The sequence below is a fragment of the Physella acuta genome, unplaced genomic scaffold (genome assembly GCF_028476545.2).
Source record: "Physella acuta isolate Inbredline_101_S28 unplaced genomic scaffold, ASM2847654v3 ptg000085l, whole genome shotgun sequence".
NCBI lineage: Eukaryota > Metazoa > Mollusca > Gastropoda > Physidae > Physella > Physella acuta.
This window is the reverse complement of record NW_026731605.1, coordinates 244,112-263,802: the sequence shown is the minus strand read 5'-3', so window position 1 is coordinate 263,802 and position 19,691 is coordinate 244,112. Positions and strand designations below refer to the sequence as shown.

Here is a 19,691-nt window from a genome sequence, read left to right as displayed (position 1 = left end):
CTATCGAAGAAGATTGTGTTCCCATTCCAATGTTTAACGCGTTCTAAAGCTAATTTTCTGTCGGCTTTAACTTTAACAATACGTCCGTTTGCTGTATTTATTACGTTCCAACACTTATATCAATTTTCAACTGTCTTTTTCATTTAGTTTTACAATAAATTTCTCTAGATCTAAAGATCTGCTGTCGAAGGAAAGTTATGAATCTAGAATCTAGCCTAGGGCCTAGATCTAGATCTAGGTCACTAGACTCAATGTAAATTCTAGATCTAGATTAATGTAAATTCTACATCTAGAATCTATTTCGGGCCTTAATTATTTTATATAAATCTTTGTTTAGCTTCAATGATCATCTAATTCGAGAATACATGGGCTTTTTTTGTTATCTACGTTCTATATCTAGATAAAGTAGGATTACTCACTAGCTTGGAGGTGTGGTCGGCTGCTAACAACAATATGGCGTACGGACCGGACGCATGTCTGCCGATCATTTTTAGGCCATGTTTACCACGAACAAAATGGCGGGTGTTCACATTATTTAAACATTGTATAGGTGGCCAGGGCTAGATATGCCAGAAAAGCATTTTAAAATTTGCTTTGGAGAATGAAGGCTAAATTTTAAAGTCAGTGTCATAAACATTAATAGAACTTTTTTTTTTTTTTACGTTTTCAATTATTTTTTCTTAAGCCCTATATGTGAATGATAAGGTTGACTATCAGGACCTCGCGGGGCACAGGGCAGGTGAAGTAGGGTTCATCTGTTTCTTTGTCCTAAGCAAATTAAGGGATAGTGTGGTCAGAGACATGCTCGGCTGGAATAGTTTTTGTTGTCTGAGACTTGGCGGGACACTGGGCAGGTGAAGTAGAGTTGAGTAGGTCACTTGTGACGTCAGTATATGAAGGGATAGTCCGAAATCGGTGTTTTCGGTGTTTTTAAAAGATAAAAAACATATTTTTGAATGTGGGGTCTGTTTTTGTGACGATAAGTGACACTGCAGTAGCGTAGCGAGGGGGGGGGGAGGGGAGGCGGGGGGGGGAAGGGGGGGGGGACATATGTTGGGGCGCTAAAATGGTTTGGAAAAATAAATTGAAAGGTTGAGGGGGGTTCAAATGGAAAGTTTGAATGGGGGGGGGGGGGGGGTGCACATCAACAGTTTGAAGGGGGTGGGGGGGGGGGGGGGGGGTTGAAAATCGAAATCTTGGGGGGGGGGGGGGGGGTTCAAATCGAAAAGTTTGTCCCCGGGCGCCGGGAAGGGTCGCTATGCCTCTTGAGTGACAGACGTGATGTTTTTTGATGGATGACCCCCGAAGCCCACAGTTATCCAACGGATGACGGGTATTCTAGTCTGATATAAAATTTGTCAAACGCTTTGACACGGAAGTAAAATATAAAATACACCATACGTCGTAAAATCAGTAATATGTCTCCAACACAATAACATATTTGAAATACAGGTGGAGACCAGTTAATCTACTACAGAAACCTGTGGTAACACTAAAGTATACAGAAACCTGGGCAGGATGGAACATTGTTTTGTTGATTTTTTACCAACATACAACTTACTTTTTAAAATAAAAACAACTTTAAGAACAATAATAAAATCTGGGACAGCAGTTGGTAAAATGAACACAAAATGTTTTTATAATTAGTTCAAGTGAAACACTGGTCTTACAAGCAAATTTCTACCTTTAAATTTTTTAAAACTAGCTAGAGTAACCTCAGCTTTGACCCTGTGTAGGTGGACGTTCTTTGGTCAGATCTGTTATGTTGTGGTCATTCAGAATGTGCCAGAAGAGGTGAGAGCGATTGCCAAAGTTCAGTTTGCAGCCTTGTTTCTGTAATGGTTGAGAGAGTTCAAAGGTTAGAGAACTTATTACTTCATGATGTAGCCTATCACATTTGTATCTGATTTAACTGGCAATCAATAAAAAAAAATTCTAATTAACAGAACTTACACTACACAAATAATCAGGTTCTAATTAACAAAACTTACACGACACAAGTATTCAGCTTCAAAGTCTAGGTCGACTTTATCCACATCTCCTGAGATGTTTCCTGTGATGAGCTGAGGGAGGATGAAACTGTAAGCTAGTCTCACCATTCATGCTAACTAGGAATCTTTAATAAATCCTAAGCTAGTCTCACCATTCATGCTAACTAGGAATCTTTAATAAATCCTAAGCTAGCCTCATTATATTTACTTACTGTGAATCTAAATAAATCCTAAGCTATTCTCACCATTCTTGCTAGGGGTAATGTAAAGATAAAGTTGGGGGAGTAAAAAAAAGGATGGAGTGTCTATGTTTACCTTTTTGTCATGAACCAGAATCTTTGTGATGATCCCTCTCTCTGCTCCATAATACACTCGAACTAATTCTCTAGTCTAGTACAGGAAAAATTGAAACATTAGATTATTGAAATATTATTGTTATAAGATTAAAAAATTAAACATACACTTTAAAATTCAACTCAGTGAATGAACTAACAACTAGCCTGGTGCACAAAGTTGCCAGATAGTCCACTCACCTTAGTATTGTAGCACCTGACCAACTCAATGAATGAACTAACAACTAGCCTGGTGCACAAATTTACCAGATAGTCCACTCACCTTAGTATTGTAGCACCTGACCAACTCAATGAAAGAACTAACAACTAGCCTGGGAACAAAGTTGCCAGACGGTCCACTCACTTTGTATTGTAGCACCTGACCAACTCAATGAATGAACTAACAACTAGCCTGGGAACAAAGTTGCCAGACGGTCCACTCACCTTAGTATTGTAGCACCTGACCAACTCAATGAATGAACTAACAACTAGCCTGGTGCACAAAGTTGCCAGATAGTCCACTCGCCTTAGTATTGTAGCACCTGACCAACTCAATGAATGAACTAACAACTAGCCTGGTGCACAAAGTTGCCAGATAGTCCACTCGCCTTAGTATTGTAGCACCTGACCAACTCAATGAATGAACTAACAACTAGCCTGGTGCACAAAGTTAGTCTACTCACCTTAGTATTGTAGCACCTGACCAACTTGTCCATCCCACCTGTGTACAGATACCCCTGGCTGTAGAAAACACTTTTCACAAGACCTTTGTTATCCCTGAACACATGTTCTATTGTACCTGTCTGAAATCAAGCACACACAATTTTTTAATATTTTTTTTCCTATGTAATTCTATCATTTCTAAACAATTTTCCAACTATAATCAAAGTATCTCTGGTAACACTTGCATAAACTTAATTATACCAGAAAGCAAGTAACAAGTTGTTGCTGTTTTAATTGAACTATCAGTTTTTCCTTACGTGTAGATTGTGGATAAAAACTGTGCTGTCTCCAGAACCACTAAACACAAGATGACCTTCAACCTAAAAAAAAAAAATCAAAAAAATAATTTGATTAAAATTTTCATCTTCTGATAAAAACGAACAATTTCAAATAGCATAAAAATGAAGTTATCTATTTTTCATATAGGTCCTAAAAGCTAAGAAGTCAGAAACTTACAGAATGTACTAAGAAAAGGTTTTTCAATACATTAAGCTTTAGTGGTTCTAATCCAAGGCATTTAGTATTATAAAAAAGATAATGGCATTGAAAATCAACTTCCTTTAAACTATTTTACCAGATCATTTGTATAAAATTGAAATGTTGATCTGAAGAGGTGAGGGAAAACTAAACTACCTGTAATGTAAATGCTGTCTTCATATGCCCAGTGAGAATCCTTAAGGGCAGATAAGTGTTAGCGTTGATGACAAGGATTGTGCCATCTTGTGAGGAGACACAAATAATTTTGGAGGAGCCTTCCTGGGCCAGGGCCAGACAGTGGACTGGACGGTCAGAGCAGATAAACCTTTCCTTCTTTTCCATGGTCTGATCAAACAGAGGAAACGGCAGGGTTATGCTAAGGTATGTGCTGAACATCTAGCATAAAATTTATTGCTATAGTTAGTCTAAGGTATGTGCTGAACATCTAGCATAAAATTTATTGCTATAGTTAGTCTAAGGTATGTGCTGAACATCTAGTATAAAATTTATTGTTATAGTTAGTCTAAGGTATGTGCTGAACATCTAGTATAAAATTTATTGCTATAGTTAGTCTAAGGTATGTGCTGAACATCTAGTATAAAATTTATTGTTATAGTTAGTCTAAGGTATGTGCTGAACATCTAGTATAAAATTTATTGCTATAGTTAGTCTAAGGTATGTGCTGAACATCTAGTATAAAATTTATTGTTATAGTTAGTCTAAGGTATGTGCTGAACATTTAGCATAAAATTTATTGTTATAGTTAGTCTAAGGTATGTGCTGAACATCTAGCATAAAATTTATTGTTATAGTTAGTCTAAGGTATGTGCTGAACATTTAGCATAAAATTTATTGTTATAGTTAGTCTAAGGTATGTGCTGAACATCTAGCATAAAATTTATTGTTATAGTTAGTCTAAGGTATGTGCTTAACATCTAGCATAAAATTTATTGTTATAGTTAGTCTAAGGTATGTGCTGAACATCTAGCATAAAATTTATTGTTATAGTTAGTCTAAGGTATGTGCTTAATATCTGAGAGATATTTTATTGTTATTTTATCAATGTCTAGTTAGTCGATGTATTTTAGAATGTCTAGTTAGTTGATCTATTTTAAAATGTCTAGTTAGTTGATCTATTTTAGTTTGTCTAGTTAGTTGGTATATTTTAGAATGTCTAGTTAGTTGATCTATTTTAGTATGTCTAGTTAGTTGATCTATTTTAGTATGTCTAGTTAGTTGATATATTTTAGAATGTCTAGTTAGTTGATATATTTTAGAATGTCTAGTAAGATGATCTATAATAGAATGTCTCACATTATATTACATAGATAAAAAACTTGGTGAGCTAAACAAATTTCTGTAGGACAACCCTCACCTTGGAGTCTACTATACAAATCTCCCCAGTCTCTAGGCCTGCATACATCAATGGTGTCACCATCAAAAGACACTTGACCATTGTGCCCAGGTCAATTCTTGTCACATTGTCCAAACTGTTAAAAAGCTTTTTCTGCCAATTTTTAAAAAAAAAGTTTTATCAGACATTTAAGACAAGCATGTCATATCAATGTTAAAAATCCACCACCTCTAGTAAGTGGGTCAATTAGTGTTTAAATTTATGATTTAAGATAGTCATAATTAAATATTTATTGTATAGAAAAATCTAGTTTGTTCACGTAAAGCATGTGAGAAGTTTACTCATTTATATTTTAAAAATCTAAAATGTTTCAATTAGATACATAGGACATATTATATTAACTTTAAGGTTCAGAGGAGGTTTTTAAATGCGGTAACTAAATGTCAAGTACTCAAAAGTTCAGAAATGGTTTTTAAGTGCAGTAACTAATTGTTAAGTATTCAAAAGTTCAGAAGTTTTTAAGTGCAGTAACTAAATGTTAAGTATTCAAAAGTTCAGAAGTTTTTAAGTGCAGTAACTAAATGTCAAGTACTCAAAAGTTCAGAAGAGGTTTTTAAGTGCAGTAACTAAATGTTAAGTATTCAAAAGTTCAGAAGTTTTTAAGAGCAGTAACTAAATGTCAAGTACTCAAAAGTTCAGAAGAGTTTTTAAGTAACTAAATGTCAAGTACTCACCGGGTCACAGAAGGCAAGATATACCCCTGTCCCTGATGCAATGATTACTTTGTCTTGCAGCTCATAGACAGACATGCACTGCAGAAACTGGGCAGGGAACTTGGCAACTGGTTCCTGGACAAGAGCATACATCAGTGTTTCTTCCACATGAACAATGTTTAAACATTTCATCTAGAAATTTAAACTTACATCCTGTTTACTTTTGTGGATTTTCTTCAAATATAGTGACAGAGCCAACAATCAAGCCACATTCAGTCCTCACTTTCTTCAATTAAAATGGTTCTAATAACAATTTTGGCAAACAATACAGCACAACTTTTTTTTCTGGTAAAGCTGGTCAAGTTATTCAGAATTATGGTCAAGCTAGAGCCATGGTTAGGGTATGGACACTACCTAAAAGTCTTGAATACAAACTGCTTAAGTTTTAATAATATAAGAACCATAAAAGAAAGTTCTATTTTAAAGATTAAGTATTTCTGTGAGAATTTTCTGGATGACCCATAGACCCTCTAAGAGTAAGCCTACAGTGGTATATTTAATAGAGCTAATTCAAGAAGGGAGCTTACCTTGTTAGGTCCACTCAGCTGATACACAGAGATGCCACTGTTACAGAAGGCCACATACAGCAGGTCATGCAGCACCTGCAGCTCAACAACAGGCCCACGGCCAGACTGGAAACAGCTGGTCTTTGTGGCGGCACCTGCTTCCAATGGTTTACCACCTGGTGTGGCAGCTGTGTCTCGCTCGGGTATTTCTTCTCTGTTGACCTGTGTGGTTGGCTCAGAGCTGGACCCAGGTTTGATCCCAGAAGGCAACCTTCTCCCTTCATGGTGCTCCTCCGTTTCAGAACTTTCAACCAGTTCTGGGACAACTGTGTTTGGTGATTTGACCACAGACTTGTCTGGAAGGCTGGGTGCTGTTTTAACATCAGACCCAGGGTACCCAACAGTTCTGTCGTAAGTTCTAATTCTGTCAAAGCTTTCTTTGATTTCTTTTAGGACTTTTAATCTTTGTGCTATGCTTGAAAAGGAAAAAAGGAACTAAAGTGAATAATAAAACAACAGAAAACTATAAAAGAACAAATGAAATTCTTTTTTTATTGTTCATTGAATGCTTAGTTTAAGTTTATTATTATTACAATAAACAATTTAAAAAATTAACCAAGATTTTCTACAAAGGAAAAAGATTTTGACCAAATGAAATTTGCTTTAACAAGCTTACTCTAAGTATTTACAATGAAAAAAGTTCAAACAAACTTACCCTTCAGTATCCACCAATCCCTGATGGGTAGATGAGTCACACTCGGCAATGACAACATCGTACTGCTTGCTGGGAGACATCACCTCAGCCTTTAAGGCACTCTTCTCAGGTGTCAGTCTCTCATCCTTGACACTGTCTGGCACCTTCAGCTTGACCGGCTCACTCATGGCATTCTTGACCTGCTCACCCCCCTCATCACTCAACACTATCATGGCTTCATCCATGTCCTGCCTGGCATGGACCTCTGCCTCCCCCTCATCTGAAGAAGAGGAGGAGGCAGGGTTGAGCCAGTGCCTGCGTTGATGCCTCAACCCACTTGTCTCCCTCTCTTGTCTGGTCTTCCTTTTCTTCTTCTTCCCCCTGAGGCCGAGGTCGGTGCTGCAGTTCCTCTCCAACACATGCAGAGCTTCAGCAGAGACTACAGCTTGCTTGTCCAGTTTGCCATAGATTCCTGCAACCCAGATAACCAATTCTCATTCTCTAGGGCCACTACTGGGATAAATATGCTAAATCATGTTTATATAAGATTTGGGAATATTTTGACAAACTTTCATTCCAGAACTGTCAAAGCAGATTTAAGCATAAACATAAAACTAAACTAAGTTAAACCTAAATTTAAAAATTATACTACATCAATTAAAATGAAAAGTTTTCATTCAATAGTTTAAAGCTGATTAATTTTTAATACAAAACATAGGGTAAATTTAAAATTAATTACTTCTAAAACATACAATTTAACAGAACATTTGACTAAAGCTGTTACCTGTGTCTTTCCCCAGTAACTTATCAATTCTCTCTAGTGAAACTGAGCATGGCTTTATGAGGCCGTCCCAGTCCTTTTCAGCAGCAATCTCTGTCTGCCTGTAGGCCTCAAAACTTCTCATCTCATTGCTGTCTGACATGATGGTTGAAAGCTCGTGGGCGCCTGTGTCAAGGGAGGCAAACGGTGTTGTCCTGCAGTAGCGAGTGATCTTCTCCCCTAAGGAGCTGCCACTAGCAATGCTGCTGGCCACACTGCCGATGTCAGAATCTTCAGTGGCGTGAGGTAGGCTGCTTGCTGAGATGGGAGGTTTTGAGGATCTGGACTGTGCCAAGGTATCTGAACAAGGAAAGTAAAAGGGTTGATGGTCAGTGGCGTGAGGCAAGCTGGACTGTGCCAAGGTATCTAAACAAGGAAAGTAAAAGGGTTGATGGTCAGTGGCGTGAGGCAAGCTGGACTGTGCCATGGTATCTAAACAAGGAAAGTAAAACAGTTGATGGAATCAAAGCTAGGACAACAACAAGGATCAGTAAAGTAAAAAAAAAAATTCAAGATGAGTTCAGAAGTTTTTTAAATTATAAAACATTTGTTAATTATTTGATTTGATTTTAGTAAAAGTTGTGACAATATGTTACATAAACCAAGGACCTTCATATGTTAAGACAAATATGGCAAATAAACAACGTACCTTCATATGTGGCGGCCTGTGATGACTCAGCTCCACTATCACTAGACAGCTCAAAATGAGGGTGTGGGTTGTTAAATAAAGATGGAGGATTGTTGCCATTCAACATGATCACAGGGGCTTTGAGGTTCATCTAAAGACATTACACTTGTATTAGTATTAGGGTCAAAGTTCACTTTATACAAGAATATTCTTTAAATCATGAATCTCATTAAAGATGATTTTTAAAATTTTAAACATCAATAATAGACAATAGAAAAACTTACTCCCCTATAAATATAAGTACAAAGTTGTATACATGTACTTTTGATATGAGTTATATAGTACAATAACACCTGAATCATACAAAACTTTTACATATATTTATGCCCTTTGGGACAGTAGACTAAGCTGGTCTATTTCTACATGTATGTGACATCATGGTTAAATGGTAGAGTCTTTGACTGCTAACCCAAAAATCTTCAGATCCTGTGTTCGAAGTCAAAAGCTGACTCATGTTAGGGAAAGTAAAGGTGGCTGGGAATAGTGCTGACCACACGATCCCTTCTTATACGAAGATCACTGAAACAGGTGAACTAATGCCCCTGCCCAGTGGACCCTAATTTGCAAGGGTACCTTTTTAGTAATACATATATAGCTCACTGACTAACCACCTGTTTACTTCAATAAAACTCTAAAAGATCCAAGTATAAATAGTAGTATTGTTAGCTTTATTTGAAGGTATTTCAAATGTTTAAAAAAGCCATACATACTGGTGTGTGCTATTTCAAATGTTTAAAAAAGCCATACATACTGGTGTGTGCTATTTCAAATGTTTAAAAAAGCCATACATACTGGTGTGTGCTATTTCAAATCTTTAAAAAAGCCATACATACTGGTGTGTGCTATTTCAAATGTTAAAAAAAGCCATACATACTGGTGTGTGCTATTTCAAATGTTTAAAAAAGCCATACATACTGGTGTGTGCTATTTCAAATGTTAAAAAAAGCCATACATACTGGTGTGTGCTATTTCAAATGTTTAAAAAAGCCATACATACTGGTGTGTGCTATTTCAAATGTTTAAAAAAGCCATACATACTGGTGTGTGCTATTTCAAATCTTTAAAAAAGCCATACATACTGGTGTGTGCTATTTCAAATGTTTAAAAAAGCCATACATACTGGTGTGTGCTATTTCAAATCTTTAAAAAAGCCATACATACTGGTGTGTGCTATTTCAAATGTTTAAAAAAGCCATACATACTGGTGTGTGCTATTTCAAATCTTTAAAAAAGCCATACATACTGGTGTGTGCTATTTCAAATGTTTAAAAAAGCCATACATACTGGTGTGTGCTATTTCAAATCTTTAAAAAAGCCATACATACTGGTGTGTGCTATTTCAAATGTTTAAAAAAGCCATACATACTGGTGTGTGCTATTTCAAATGTTTAAAAAAGCCATACATACTGGTGTGTGCTATTTCAAATCTTTAAAAAAGCCATACATACTGGTGTGTGCTATTTCAAATGTTTAAAAAAGCCATACATACTGGTGTGTGCTATTTCAAATGTTTAAAAAAGCCATACATACTGGTGTGTGCTATTTCAAATGTTAAAAAAAGCCATACATACTGGTGTGTGCTATTTCAAATCTTTAAAAAAGCCATACATACTGGTGTGTGCTATTTCAAATGTTTAAAAAAGCCATACATACTGGTGTGTGCTATTTCAAATGTTTAAAAAAGCCATACATACTGGTGTGTGCTATTTCAAATGTTTAAAAAAGCCATACATACTGGTGTGTGCTATTTCAAATGTTAAAAAAAGCCATACATACTGGTGTGTGCTATTTCAAATCTTTAAAAAAGCCATACATACTGGTGTGTGCTATTTCAAATGTTTAAAAAAGCCATACATACTGGTGTGTGCTATTTCAAATGTTTAAAAAAGCCATACATACTGGTGTGTGCTATTTCAAATGTTTAAAAAAGCCATACATACTGGTGTGTGCTATTTCAAATGTTTAAAAAAGCCATACATACTGGTGTGTGCTATTTCAAATGTTAAAAAAAGCCATACATACTGGTGTGTGAGAGCTCCTGAAGCTGCCTAGGTACATGATCGGGGCAGAGAACAGGCTGCTGGCTATCACTGGGGTGGGGGCTGTGGGGGAATCACTTTCAAAAGACCCGATGCGTATTTTACTCCGTATTGCGGCCATTTGCATATCGCTGGTGGGCGTGGTCTCAGGGGTACCCTCTGACACACTGCGCTTCTTTACAGTGGATTTACCGGGCGACTTGGGGGCATCACTTTCTATCACTATCACACGCCTGGTGTTATCTTGGCTGGTTTTGGTAGCAGGGAGAGAAAAGATTCTAACCCCAGGCGTGTTGGTGTTTTTCAACTGCGGCTCAGGGGGGAGATAGGAGGAGAACTTGGCCAGCCAATCAGCTCGCGACAGTGATGTGTTAGGTGAGATGTCAGGTGCCTCTGACGCAGGTGTTTTGGCAGTGGTTAACAGGGCAGGTGGTGCCCCATTAGATGACAACCCTGAGGAACTGGTTGTGTCTGGCTTGTCAGATCTGCCATGTTGTTTAGCTGCATCTGTGGTGAAAGTTTAACATACCAGCTAAAAACAGGTTTTACGGATAGTGTAAGAAATAATAATCTTATTCTGCAGTGTTTTTATTTACAATAACAATAAAACAAGACAAGCTAATCCTGAAACCAATGTGTTTTCCTAACATGTCAAAACCATGTAATAGCTCAGTCTTCAAAAATGTTAGTAAGTTAGATACACAATTTTTAAAAATCTGTTTAGCTTTCTATCTACAAGCCAGGATTCAACCAACTAACCACAAGGCAAATTGTTAATTATACATTCTGAATACTTATTTTACACAGGCTGAATTCATTGTAATAACGTTTTTCCATATTGAACAATTCCTACCTCTCAACAATGAGATTCTCCGGTTAGACAGTTCTTGTTCTTCCTCCAAGAGCTGAAAGAAATTTAGAGAAATAATTTTAATTGAAAATTTCAACTTAGATCAGTTAAAAATCTACCAGTACTACTTATCTAAATGTGTACAGAACTTTGGCACATATAAAGGAAACATAATTTTAGACAGATGCCTGATTTTTAATTATGCATTGAAGAGTGGGTGAATTGTAAAAATAAAAGTCCCAAATTATTTCTGTCACACTTTCTTTAGTGTTATTTGTCCCTTGCATTTTTGCTTGCAAGTTTAAGGCTATGTTGTCTCAAAATTTGTATCTAATATGTCACTTATTAATGTCAACTTTAAAACTAAACAAATATTTTTAAAAATGTATTTAAAAAAAAATTGATTATTACTGAATGAAAGCTAAAACTTTTTGCAGTTTGAACTTGGGTAATCCTAAACAATTACTAGACAATAAGCTGCAGTTATTGTAACCGACCTGATTCCTTCTCTCTGTGCACTTGTTGATCTGCACTACAGCCTGCTCCAGCAGACGATGCAGTCTAGTCAGCCTCAGCTCCATGCTCATCATCTCCTGCTTGATGTCCCCCTCCCTCTCAGACAAGGTCAGCAACTCTGACAAATCTTGTCTTGGGGCCTCTGACACATTGGTCTCTTGAGCTGCTGGAGCAATGTATACAAAGTTACACTAGTTTACAAGACAAAATCATTTGGTGAATATGGGTAGCTTTATGACAAACATAGACCACACCAGTTTACAAGACAAAATTATTCGGTGAATATGGGTAGCTATATGCCAATTATATAGCCTCACACCACAATACAAGACTAAACTAAACTATGGCATTAGATCAACAGATTATAATGATTATGATGCTTATAAATATGATCAAAATTCAAGCCATGAGGATGAGTTAGAATAAATATATCACAGCTACTTTTAGCAGCGGAACAACTAATAAATTTTTTAGGGAGCTGTTTGTTGATCTTCTTATCAAACAAATTTGCCACTAATTTGATATTTTATTTAGGAGGCTGATTATATAGAAATAATTATGGTAAGTGAAAAGGTTGTAGTAAACAAACCTCTGGCTTTTGAAGGTTCTACTGTAGACCCAAAGTTGTCCTGACAGAGAGGTTGACTTTTAGCAAGAAAATCCTCCTGGCTTTTCTCCTCCTTGTCTGAGGTAATCTCCACATCATGCACATCAAGAGTTGATGTGAATTTATTGGGAGGTGAAGAGGTCGCCTGGTCCAACGAAGAATCACCAGCAGTGCTTCTCCGGTTGACTTCATCGGCCAGCCACCTGCTAGGGGGTAGGGACAGACGAAGGGAGGCAAGGGTTTCTGCATGTGTTGTGCCAGCAGGGTCTGAAATACTGGTTTCTGGAATCCGGGCGGTTTCTGGTGAGGAAAATACCGTTGACCTTTGACCCACGGGGTCAGGTTCAACAGTGGACGGCTGTGGAATGTTATCTGCATGCTTAGCCCCCATGATGGTGGGGAACCTGTGCATTACATTGAAACTGTTCAGTTGCGTCTGAGACACAGGGGACGGTGACTTCCTTGGACTGTTCCCACCGGGTGGGCTCAAGATATCATCACCCCCTGCTAATTGTTTGGGAGGGGTGCTTCTAGGCTGGTTTGATGGGGAGGAGACTTTTGTCTGCGCAGGTTCCAGATCTGAGGTGCCGGAGACAATTTCCAGATCACTTCCTGAGTCAGGATCTACAGTAATGACATGCTGGTGTGGGCGATGGTGGTCACTTGATGTCACTGCTGATTTCTGTTGTTGGGGGGGAAGAATCTTACTTGATGTTACTGCAGGTGTCGCAGTATTATCCAATTCAGGTTGCGTCTTCAAGCTTTTATAACTAGATGTATCGTAAGCTCTCCTGTATGCTTTTGAATTCGCCTCTGCTTTTTTCTTCTTAGACATCTGATTTTTATTTACAAGGGTTTCTGCGCTGGTTAATTTTTCCTGGGAGGTTTTCGCTAATTTTTTCTTCTTTTTTTCTTTAAGCTTCGTACCAACTGCAGATTTCTTTGAAAGTTCTTTCCTGGGAGTTTCAGAAGAATTACTGCTCAAGTTGCCCATGATATCCCCACCAATCAGCGCCAGGATCTGCTGGCGGACGCCTTCAGACAAGTCCTCCAGCTTGATGGTGGGAGTGTCACATTTGTTGCCCAGCTCCAGGCTGACATCACTCATGTTGGAGGAGGTGTGGTCATAGAGACCTTCCAGCTGTAGGTTGGTCCTTTTGCTGGGCGGGTCCTTGTGTTCCTCTCTAGAGTGCAGCATCTTTGCCAGCTTCAGCCTCTCATCCCTAAGCAAGAAGAGCATACTTTGTCAAGGTGAAATTTTTTTTTTTAACTTTATAGCAATAAAGAAAACTTAGGAAAACTAACACTACACAATGACCAATTACCACTTCCAAATTAAGCCAGGTACTCATTAAAACCTGAGTAATCATATGGGTCCAGTTATGAGTTGGGAACCATGTCTACTTCTAGTAATGTAATAAAAATTCCTTACCTTGACCTTGGGGCGTTGACCATTTTCTGCAGACTGTCTTTTGACAGTGCTCTAACTGGGGGTTTAGTTGTTGATTTATTGGCATTCTCAGCTCTCAGACTTTCCACTACATCTTCACCCAGCAACCGGCTATGTTGACTTGTTGTGGAAGGGGAGACAACTTTTTTCTTTGAACCCAATAGCTCTTCTGTATCCAACAACACATTTTTTTCTATATTTTTCCGTATCTCGTCCAGTTTTGACTCGGCTGACTTCTTTAACGACAAAAAAGGAGATTTCCTTATCCCATAATTGGCAGCATCCTTCTTTTTATTTCGACCAGAATTCAAACTGATACCTGAATCATAGTTCTCCTCTACTGAGATCTCCTTTGATTCAGTGATGTGACCTTTCAAGTATGTTTTCTTTTTCTGACTAATTGCATTTATCTTCTGGTTCAACAATTCCTTGTTTTGATTTTTCAGCAAAGATTTGTGCTGTGTACCTGAAGCTTCCCTTTTCTCTCTCAACTGTTTACAGAGGCGCTCAGCTCGTTCGAGTATGTTGTCGCTTGTATCATCGATAGAATTCCCACGGTTAGACTTTTCAGGGGGTGGCTGCAGAGGCAGACGGAAAAGGTTACCATCTGTCTCATGCATGTTACTTTTTGTAGTCGGTGTTAACTTTGACTTCTCTTTTACTGGAGTACTATTCTGTTGTGAATGATCCTCAGACCTAGGCGATTTGGTGGAGATTTCTCGAAATTCAAACGCTTTCCGAGGTCTTTTTCTATCTCTCTCAGTGGAATCAACAGAATTACTTCTATTTCCACTACCAGCTTTATGAAAATTCTGTTTTGAAGAAGTGGATCCCTGTCTGTCCACTCGATAAGTATCCTCTGTTTCAGTTGAAGAACCAGGTCCCCATCTCCTAAAATGATAATTGTCGTCCAGTTCAGTAGAAGAACTGGGTCTACTTCTGTTAACTTGATAAGTGTCCTCCAGTTGAGTTGAAGAACTGGGTCTACTTCTGTTAACTTGATAAGTGTCTACCAGCTCATTTGAAGAACTGGGTCCCCCCCACCTGTTGACTGGATGCGAGTCCTCCATTCCAGCCAAAAACTTCTCCTGTTGGATAAAAGAATGCTCATCCCAATCAGGAACATTGGCGTCACATGTGAAGTCCATGTCAGAATAAGAAAAGTTTTGATTATATTTAGAGGAATATCTTCCAGGATTTTGTTTTGCTTTGCCTCTAATATTTCTGTTAGCGTATGCTAAATTATCTCCATTTCCCCAGTAGTTTGCACCGTATGCTCCTGAACCCCACGGCTCAAATCTAGGCTGATCATATGATTTTTCTGAGTCCTGCTGCTTGTCACCAAACCTGATCCTGTCACTGGGAAGGGAAAAAGTATCACTGCGCCACACGTTGTCATTGTAGGGCCTCCTCTCCCTTGCCATTCTAGTTTTTTGATATGTGCTAGAGACTTGCCCATTGAATCTTGTTTCCGGTTGTGTATTCCAATTTTGATTACGAAAGTTAGGTGCATCAAACTGATAAGAGGGTGTGCCAAACCTAAAGTTAGGTGGTTTTTTTGTTGTGCCATTAAAGAATCCCTTGTTGTTCCCAAAGTTGCTGTCTGATCCAGTTCCGTAGGGTCCAAGCAGAGAGCTCTCACTACAGAAAGAGAAATAGTGAAATCCGTTTATAAAATTGTTAATAGCTGGATAAAAAATATCAGCAGTACTCTTCTACCAATAAATAGTAAAAAAGCTTCTTAGTGTCAGTAGGTGTTTAAATTTTTGTTTTATTAAAACAAAAAAATTGACAAGTATCGAACTTCACTAAGTTGTCTCAAGGTATTAGTTTAATATGTGTATCAGGTAAGAAAATAACCATTAAGTGAAATCTTGGCTTAATAAGGAATAGTGTGGGCATGGCTACATCCAGACACCTTTACAATTAATTTACATTGCCTAATTTGAGTAATGGACCCTTGAGTTGCCCCTACTGGTTTGATTAGTACTGATAATCAAGAACTTTGACACACAAAAAACTACACACTATTATTGTAAAACAAAAGCTGAAACCAACCCTCTTTCAATCATTTCCTCATCACTAGCTTCTCCTCGTAAGATGGAGAGATTCCTCTGGTGCCTGGTGGTTCCAATGTGAGCTCTATATTGTGCCATATCATGGCAGGTTACATTACATAGGCTGCAGCTGTGCACAGGATCCCTAAAGCAGTTACATTAAAATACAGATCTGGCATTATTACCTTGATAGTATTTGTTAGCATTCAACTTTTAACAATTGTTTTTTTCTATGTTGTATAAAGTCATATGTTGTATAAGTCATAAATTTGGATGTGAATAAACTTCATATATACTATTCAAACTGCTATATTTATGCATGTTTTAAAAATCTCATCTGAAATTAAAAAGTAATTTTTAAGGTATATAAACTATACATTTTTTACAGGAAATTCTAGTAATGCTTGAAAAAAATTTAAATGGCAACATACACAAGTATTACTTTTACAGTAAGCATAAAAGGTTTTAGCAACAACAAAAAAACACTGAATACTTTCTGCTTTTTATAAGTCAGCAACAGATTTTTGCATTGGTTTTAGATAAAAATATAAACACTATTAAAAAACTATAAATAGAATACTAACATCTCTCGATCTTCCATCTTTGTGTGGTGCATAAGGGATAAGTTGTGTTCCAACAGTTCCTGAAAAGACATTGTATTTTACTGGAGATCAAAGAATTCATATAAAATGCCTTATTAATATGAGACATGTTGTCTTTTATCTGTACTATGAAACTAAATGTGTGCTATTGTGGCTCCAGCTTTTTAGAGAATATTTTTTTAATAAACCAAAAAAAAAACATCAGTATTTATTTTATGAATGTATTAAGAAGACTTACTTTTTCAGAGGAGTAGGAAAGTTTACACATGTCACATTGTGACTTTTTCCCCATTTCAGAAGATTTTTTTTGTTCATTTTGAGACTGACTTCCAACTGATGGCACATTTTTGGATGACATTTTATCAGTTGAAAAAATGAGTGAACTGACATTTATCTGAAAAGTTAAGAAAAATCATTGATAACTCTCATATTTATGGTTACTGAGTTTGCAGTAGAACTGTAGTAAGAGAAGGGACGGCATTGACGGTTGGTAGAGCTTATGACTGTTAACCCAAGCATCTCGAGTTAGAGAGAAGGACGTCTCTGAGTCCACCTAACGCTGATGGTACCTTATTCCCATTAGGAAAAGCAAGACCGTACACCCGGTGATACTGCTGACTTTTCCTTCATCTGCCGAGGTAATTGAAACATCTGAACCATGTGTCTTGGGCAGAAACGGGAAAATATGATGAGAATATACAGTAATATAAAGAATCCTTCAAACACTAGATTTTTTTTTTTAATAGTTTATCAAACATACTTTAATCTGCTCTATAGTTTAATGATATATTTAAAAGCAAATGAGTCAATAGAGTAAATTTAATATTTGTCATTGCCTGAGAAATTAGCAACTGTTTAGAGAATTCAAATTATCTTTCTTCTAATTATTATTTTACTTGCATGTCTATGGCCTACATTGATTCTCTAGCACAACTCTGCAAAGTTGCATCCTAAGTCTCAGACAGTGATTGGCTTTATAGTCTTGCATACCAGAGATTCTATTTAAGATATGATGATAAAACCAATTTGTATTTTATAAACCAAAGCAGAATATAATTATACGAGCCGACCCGCAGCGTATCATACGCCGCTATTTAGTTGTTTTATTTTCTACTTTTTAGTAATTCATAATTTGTGAATTCGACAGTACCAATGCTGCCACTGAAAATATTTGCTTTAAAACACTAACCCCCCCCCCCCCTTTCCCCTAACCCTACACCCCCCCCCCCCCCCCCCGTGAAAGCAGCCTTCTCTGAGTTATTTCTTAGTTACCTCCTCTAAGTTTAAAATCGAACTAAATGATCTGCCCCTAATAAAAACCCGGCTCTACGGCTCTACGATTTGTAAACATTTAGCGTGACAACAGCTCACCAGACAATGTGGGGGTGGGGTGGGGGTGGTAGTGATAGAGAGAAAGAGAGGGGACTGCAAGGAGGCGCTTGCAGCTTGTTTTCTAACGGCTCCCAGAAGAGAATTATATATATAGATATTAATCTATGATAACTGGGGAAAATATTCCAATTTGTCAACATTTCTTTAGAAGTTACAGGCCATAAATGAGTTACCAAGTTTTTAAAAAAACTGAATTAATCAGAATCATTTCAGGCACAAAAATTAGTAGAAATTTAGTCAAACAGTTACCATTCTGGACTTTAAATTTTTCAAAGTGACTACTTGGAAGTATTTTCTACCCCCTAGTTTCTAGACTAGCCGGCAGAACATGCAAAACACAATGACCTTAATAGCTGTGCAAAGGGCTCAAATTTAGAAATTACCCTTAATAGCTGCACGATGAGCTCTAATTACCCTTATTTTTCTGACAAAGTTAACTGTACACAGGACTGTGTGGTCGAGCAGTTGCACTTCGTGCAGATCATTTGGGATTCAACACCAAGTTATATAGAATAGAGATCTAGATCAATTTAGTCTGCAGGTAAAGTATAAAATCTTTTTCTTAACATAATATATTTTAATATAATTTTCTTCTTGGAGACGTTAGAAAACACCAAGTTGTAAGCGCGCCTAGCCGTCCCCTCTCTTCCTCTCTAGGCATATCGCAACCACCCCCACATGGTCTGGTGAGCTGTGGTTCACGCTAAATGTTTACAATTGTAGAGCCGGGTTTAGTGACCCCTATTAGGGGCAGATAATTTAGTTTGAAACTAATTTAAACTTAGGGGAGGTAACTAAGAGGAGGCTGCTTTCAGGGGGGGGGGGGGGGGGGGAGAGGAGGGTTTTAGTGATTTAAAGCAAATATTTTCAGTGACAGCATTGGTACTGTCGCATTCACAAATTATGAATGACTGAAAAATAGAAAATAAAACTAAATAGCGGTGTGTGATACGCAGCGGGTCAGCTCGTATATTTTAATAGCCTGTTAAAATCTACTATTTAAGTCCCATAAAGACAACACATAGCCCCAAATAACAAACATTTAGATCGAGATAACAACAAAACCATGTAAATCATCACTGTAATGCTATTTTGTAAAAAACTAGACACCATGCGCATCTTCTTCTTCCAGCTAGAATCAGTGTACATTTTTTTGTTAAGTTTAGTCATGTTAGTGTTTAGATGTAATTGTAATTACTATTAGTAGGCCTAATTAGATGAAATTGTAGCCTAACTAATTTTTTAGTAATTTAATTAAAAATTTCGGGGAGTCAGGAACATCAAATAATTAGCCTAAACTAAATATTAATATATTATATAATATAGATCTATATAAATAGCCTAGGCCCTAACTATAACTCATACTAGTTAACTACTAACTAGATCTAACTATTAGAATTAGATCTATCTCTAGAATACTCTAGATTAGATCTAGATTCTAGATCTTCTAGAATATTCTAGATCTAGTAACTAAGTTAGTAAAGTTAGTCAAGATCAGGCATGTTTTTTTTTTCATTTTTCTTCTCATTATCTCTGTTGCTCGATTTGATTTGTTTTTTATGATAATGAATGCACATATTTTACTTTAGCATGGCTTTTTATTATCATGTGTTCTCTAATAATGAATAATTAATTAGGGAATATTTAGCTAGATTATGGCAAAATGAAATTTTAAGTTAAATACTCGAAAACATGACTGTGGAAATAATAAGGATTAGTCCACTTTCTGCTCAGCACACTGTTCTGTGTTTTTTATTTTTGGAACCGACATTAAATGTAGAATCTACAATATCGATACCGATAAATAACAAAACTGTTTG

The 19,691-nt window shown here is 37.1% G+C and overlaps 1 protein-coding gene across 10 annotated transcripts; it reads right to left on the bottom strand.

The window, feature by feature from the left end:
- Positions 1-1,215: 1,215 nt before the first annotated feature.
- Positions 1,216-19,630, bottom strand: LOC131958417 (microtubule-associated protein futsch). 10 transcript variants are annotated; one of them, XM_059323516.1, is made up of 23 exons: positions 19,556-19,625; positions 17,395-17,477; positions 17,049-17,143; positions 16,718-16,873; positions 16,462-16,520; positions 15,879-16,022; positions 13,803-15,461; positions 12,353-13,593; positions 11,745-11,929; positions 11,251-11,302; positions 10,381-10,904; positions 8,320-8,449; positions 7,635-7,970; positions 6,872-7,322; positions 6,178-6,631; positions 5,612-5,725; positions 4,899-5,030; positions 3,680-3,868; positions 3,304-3,366; positions 3,007-3,126; positions 2,307-2,381; positions 1,992-2,063; positions 1,216-1,833 (listed from the first exon to the last, which is right to left on the bottom strand). In XM_059323516.1, exons 4-23 carry the CDS (start codon positions 16,835-16,837, stop codon positions 1,717-1,719), a joined length of 6,237 nt encoding a protein of 2,078 aa, XP_059179499.1. In that variant the 5' UTR covers positions 16,838-16,873; positions 17,049-17,143; positions 17,395-17,477; positions 19,556-19,625; the 3' UTR covers positions 1,216-1,716. The 10 variants fall into 10 exon arrangements, with proteins under 10 accessions (XP_059179499.1, XP_059179492.1, XP_059179424.1 ...); XM_059323509.1 differs by lacking the exon at positions 19,556-19,625 and adding an exon at positions 18,255-18,328; XM_059323441.1 differs by lacking the exon at positions 17,049-17,143 and having other exon boundaries at positions 17,376-17,477.
- Positions 19,631-19,691: the final 61 nt, after the last annotated feature.

Excerpts from the sequence above, each read along its gene's own strand:
- LOC131958417 (XM_059323441.1), bottom strand. Across the intron at positions 13,594-13,802 it reads GTCAACGCCCCAAGGTCAAG|GGATGAGAGGCTGAAGCTGG; the intron begins GTAAGGAATTTT and ends CTTCTTGCTTAG. Across the intron at positions 6,632-6,871 it reads GGATTGGTGGATACTGAAGG|CATAGCACAAAGATTAAAAG; the intron begins GTAAGTTTGTTT and ends TTCCTTTTCAAG.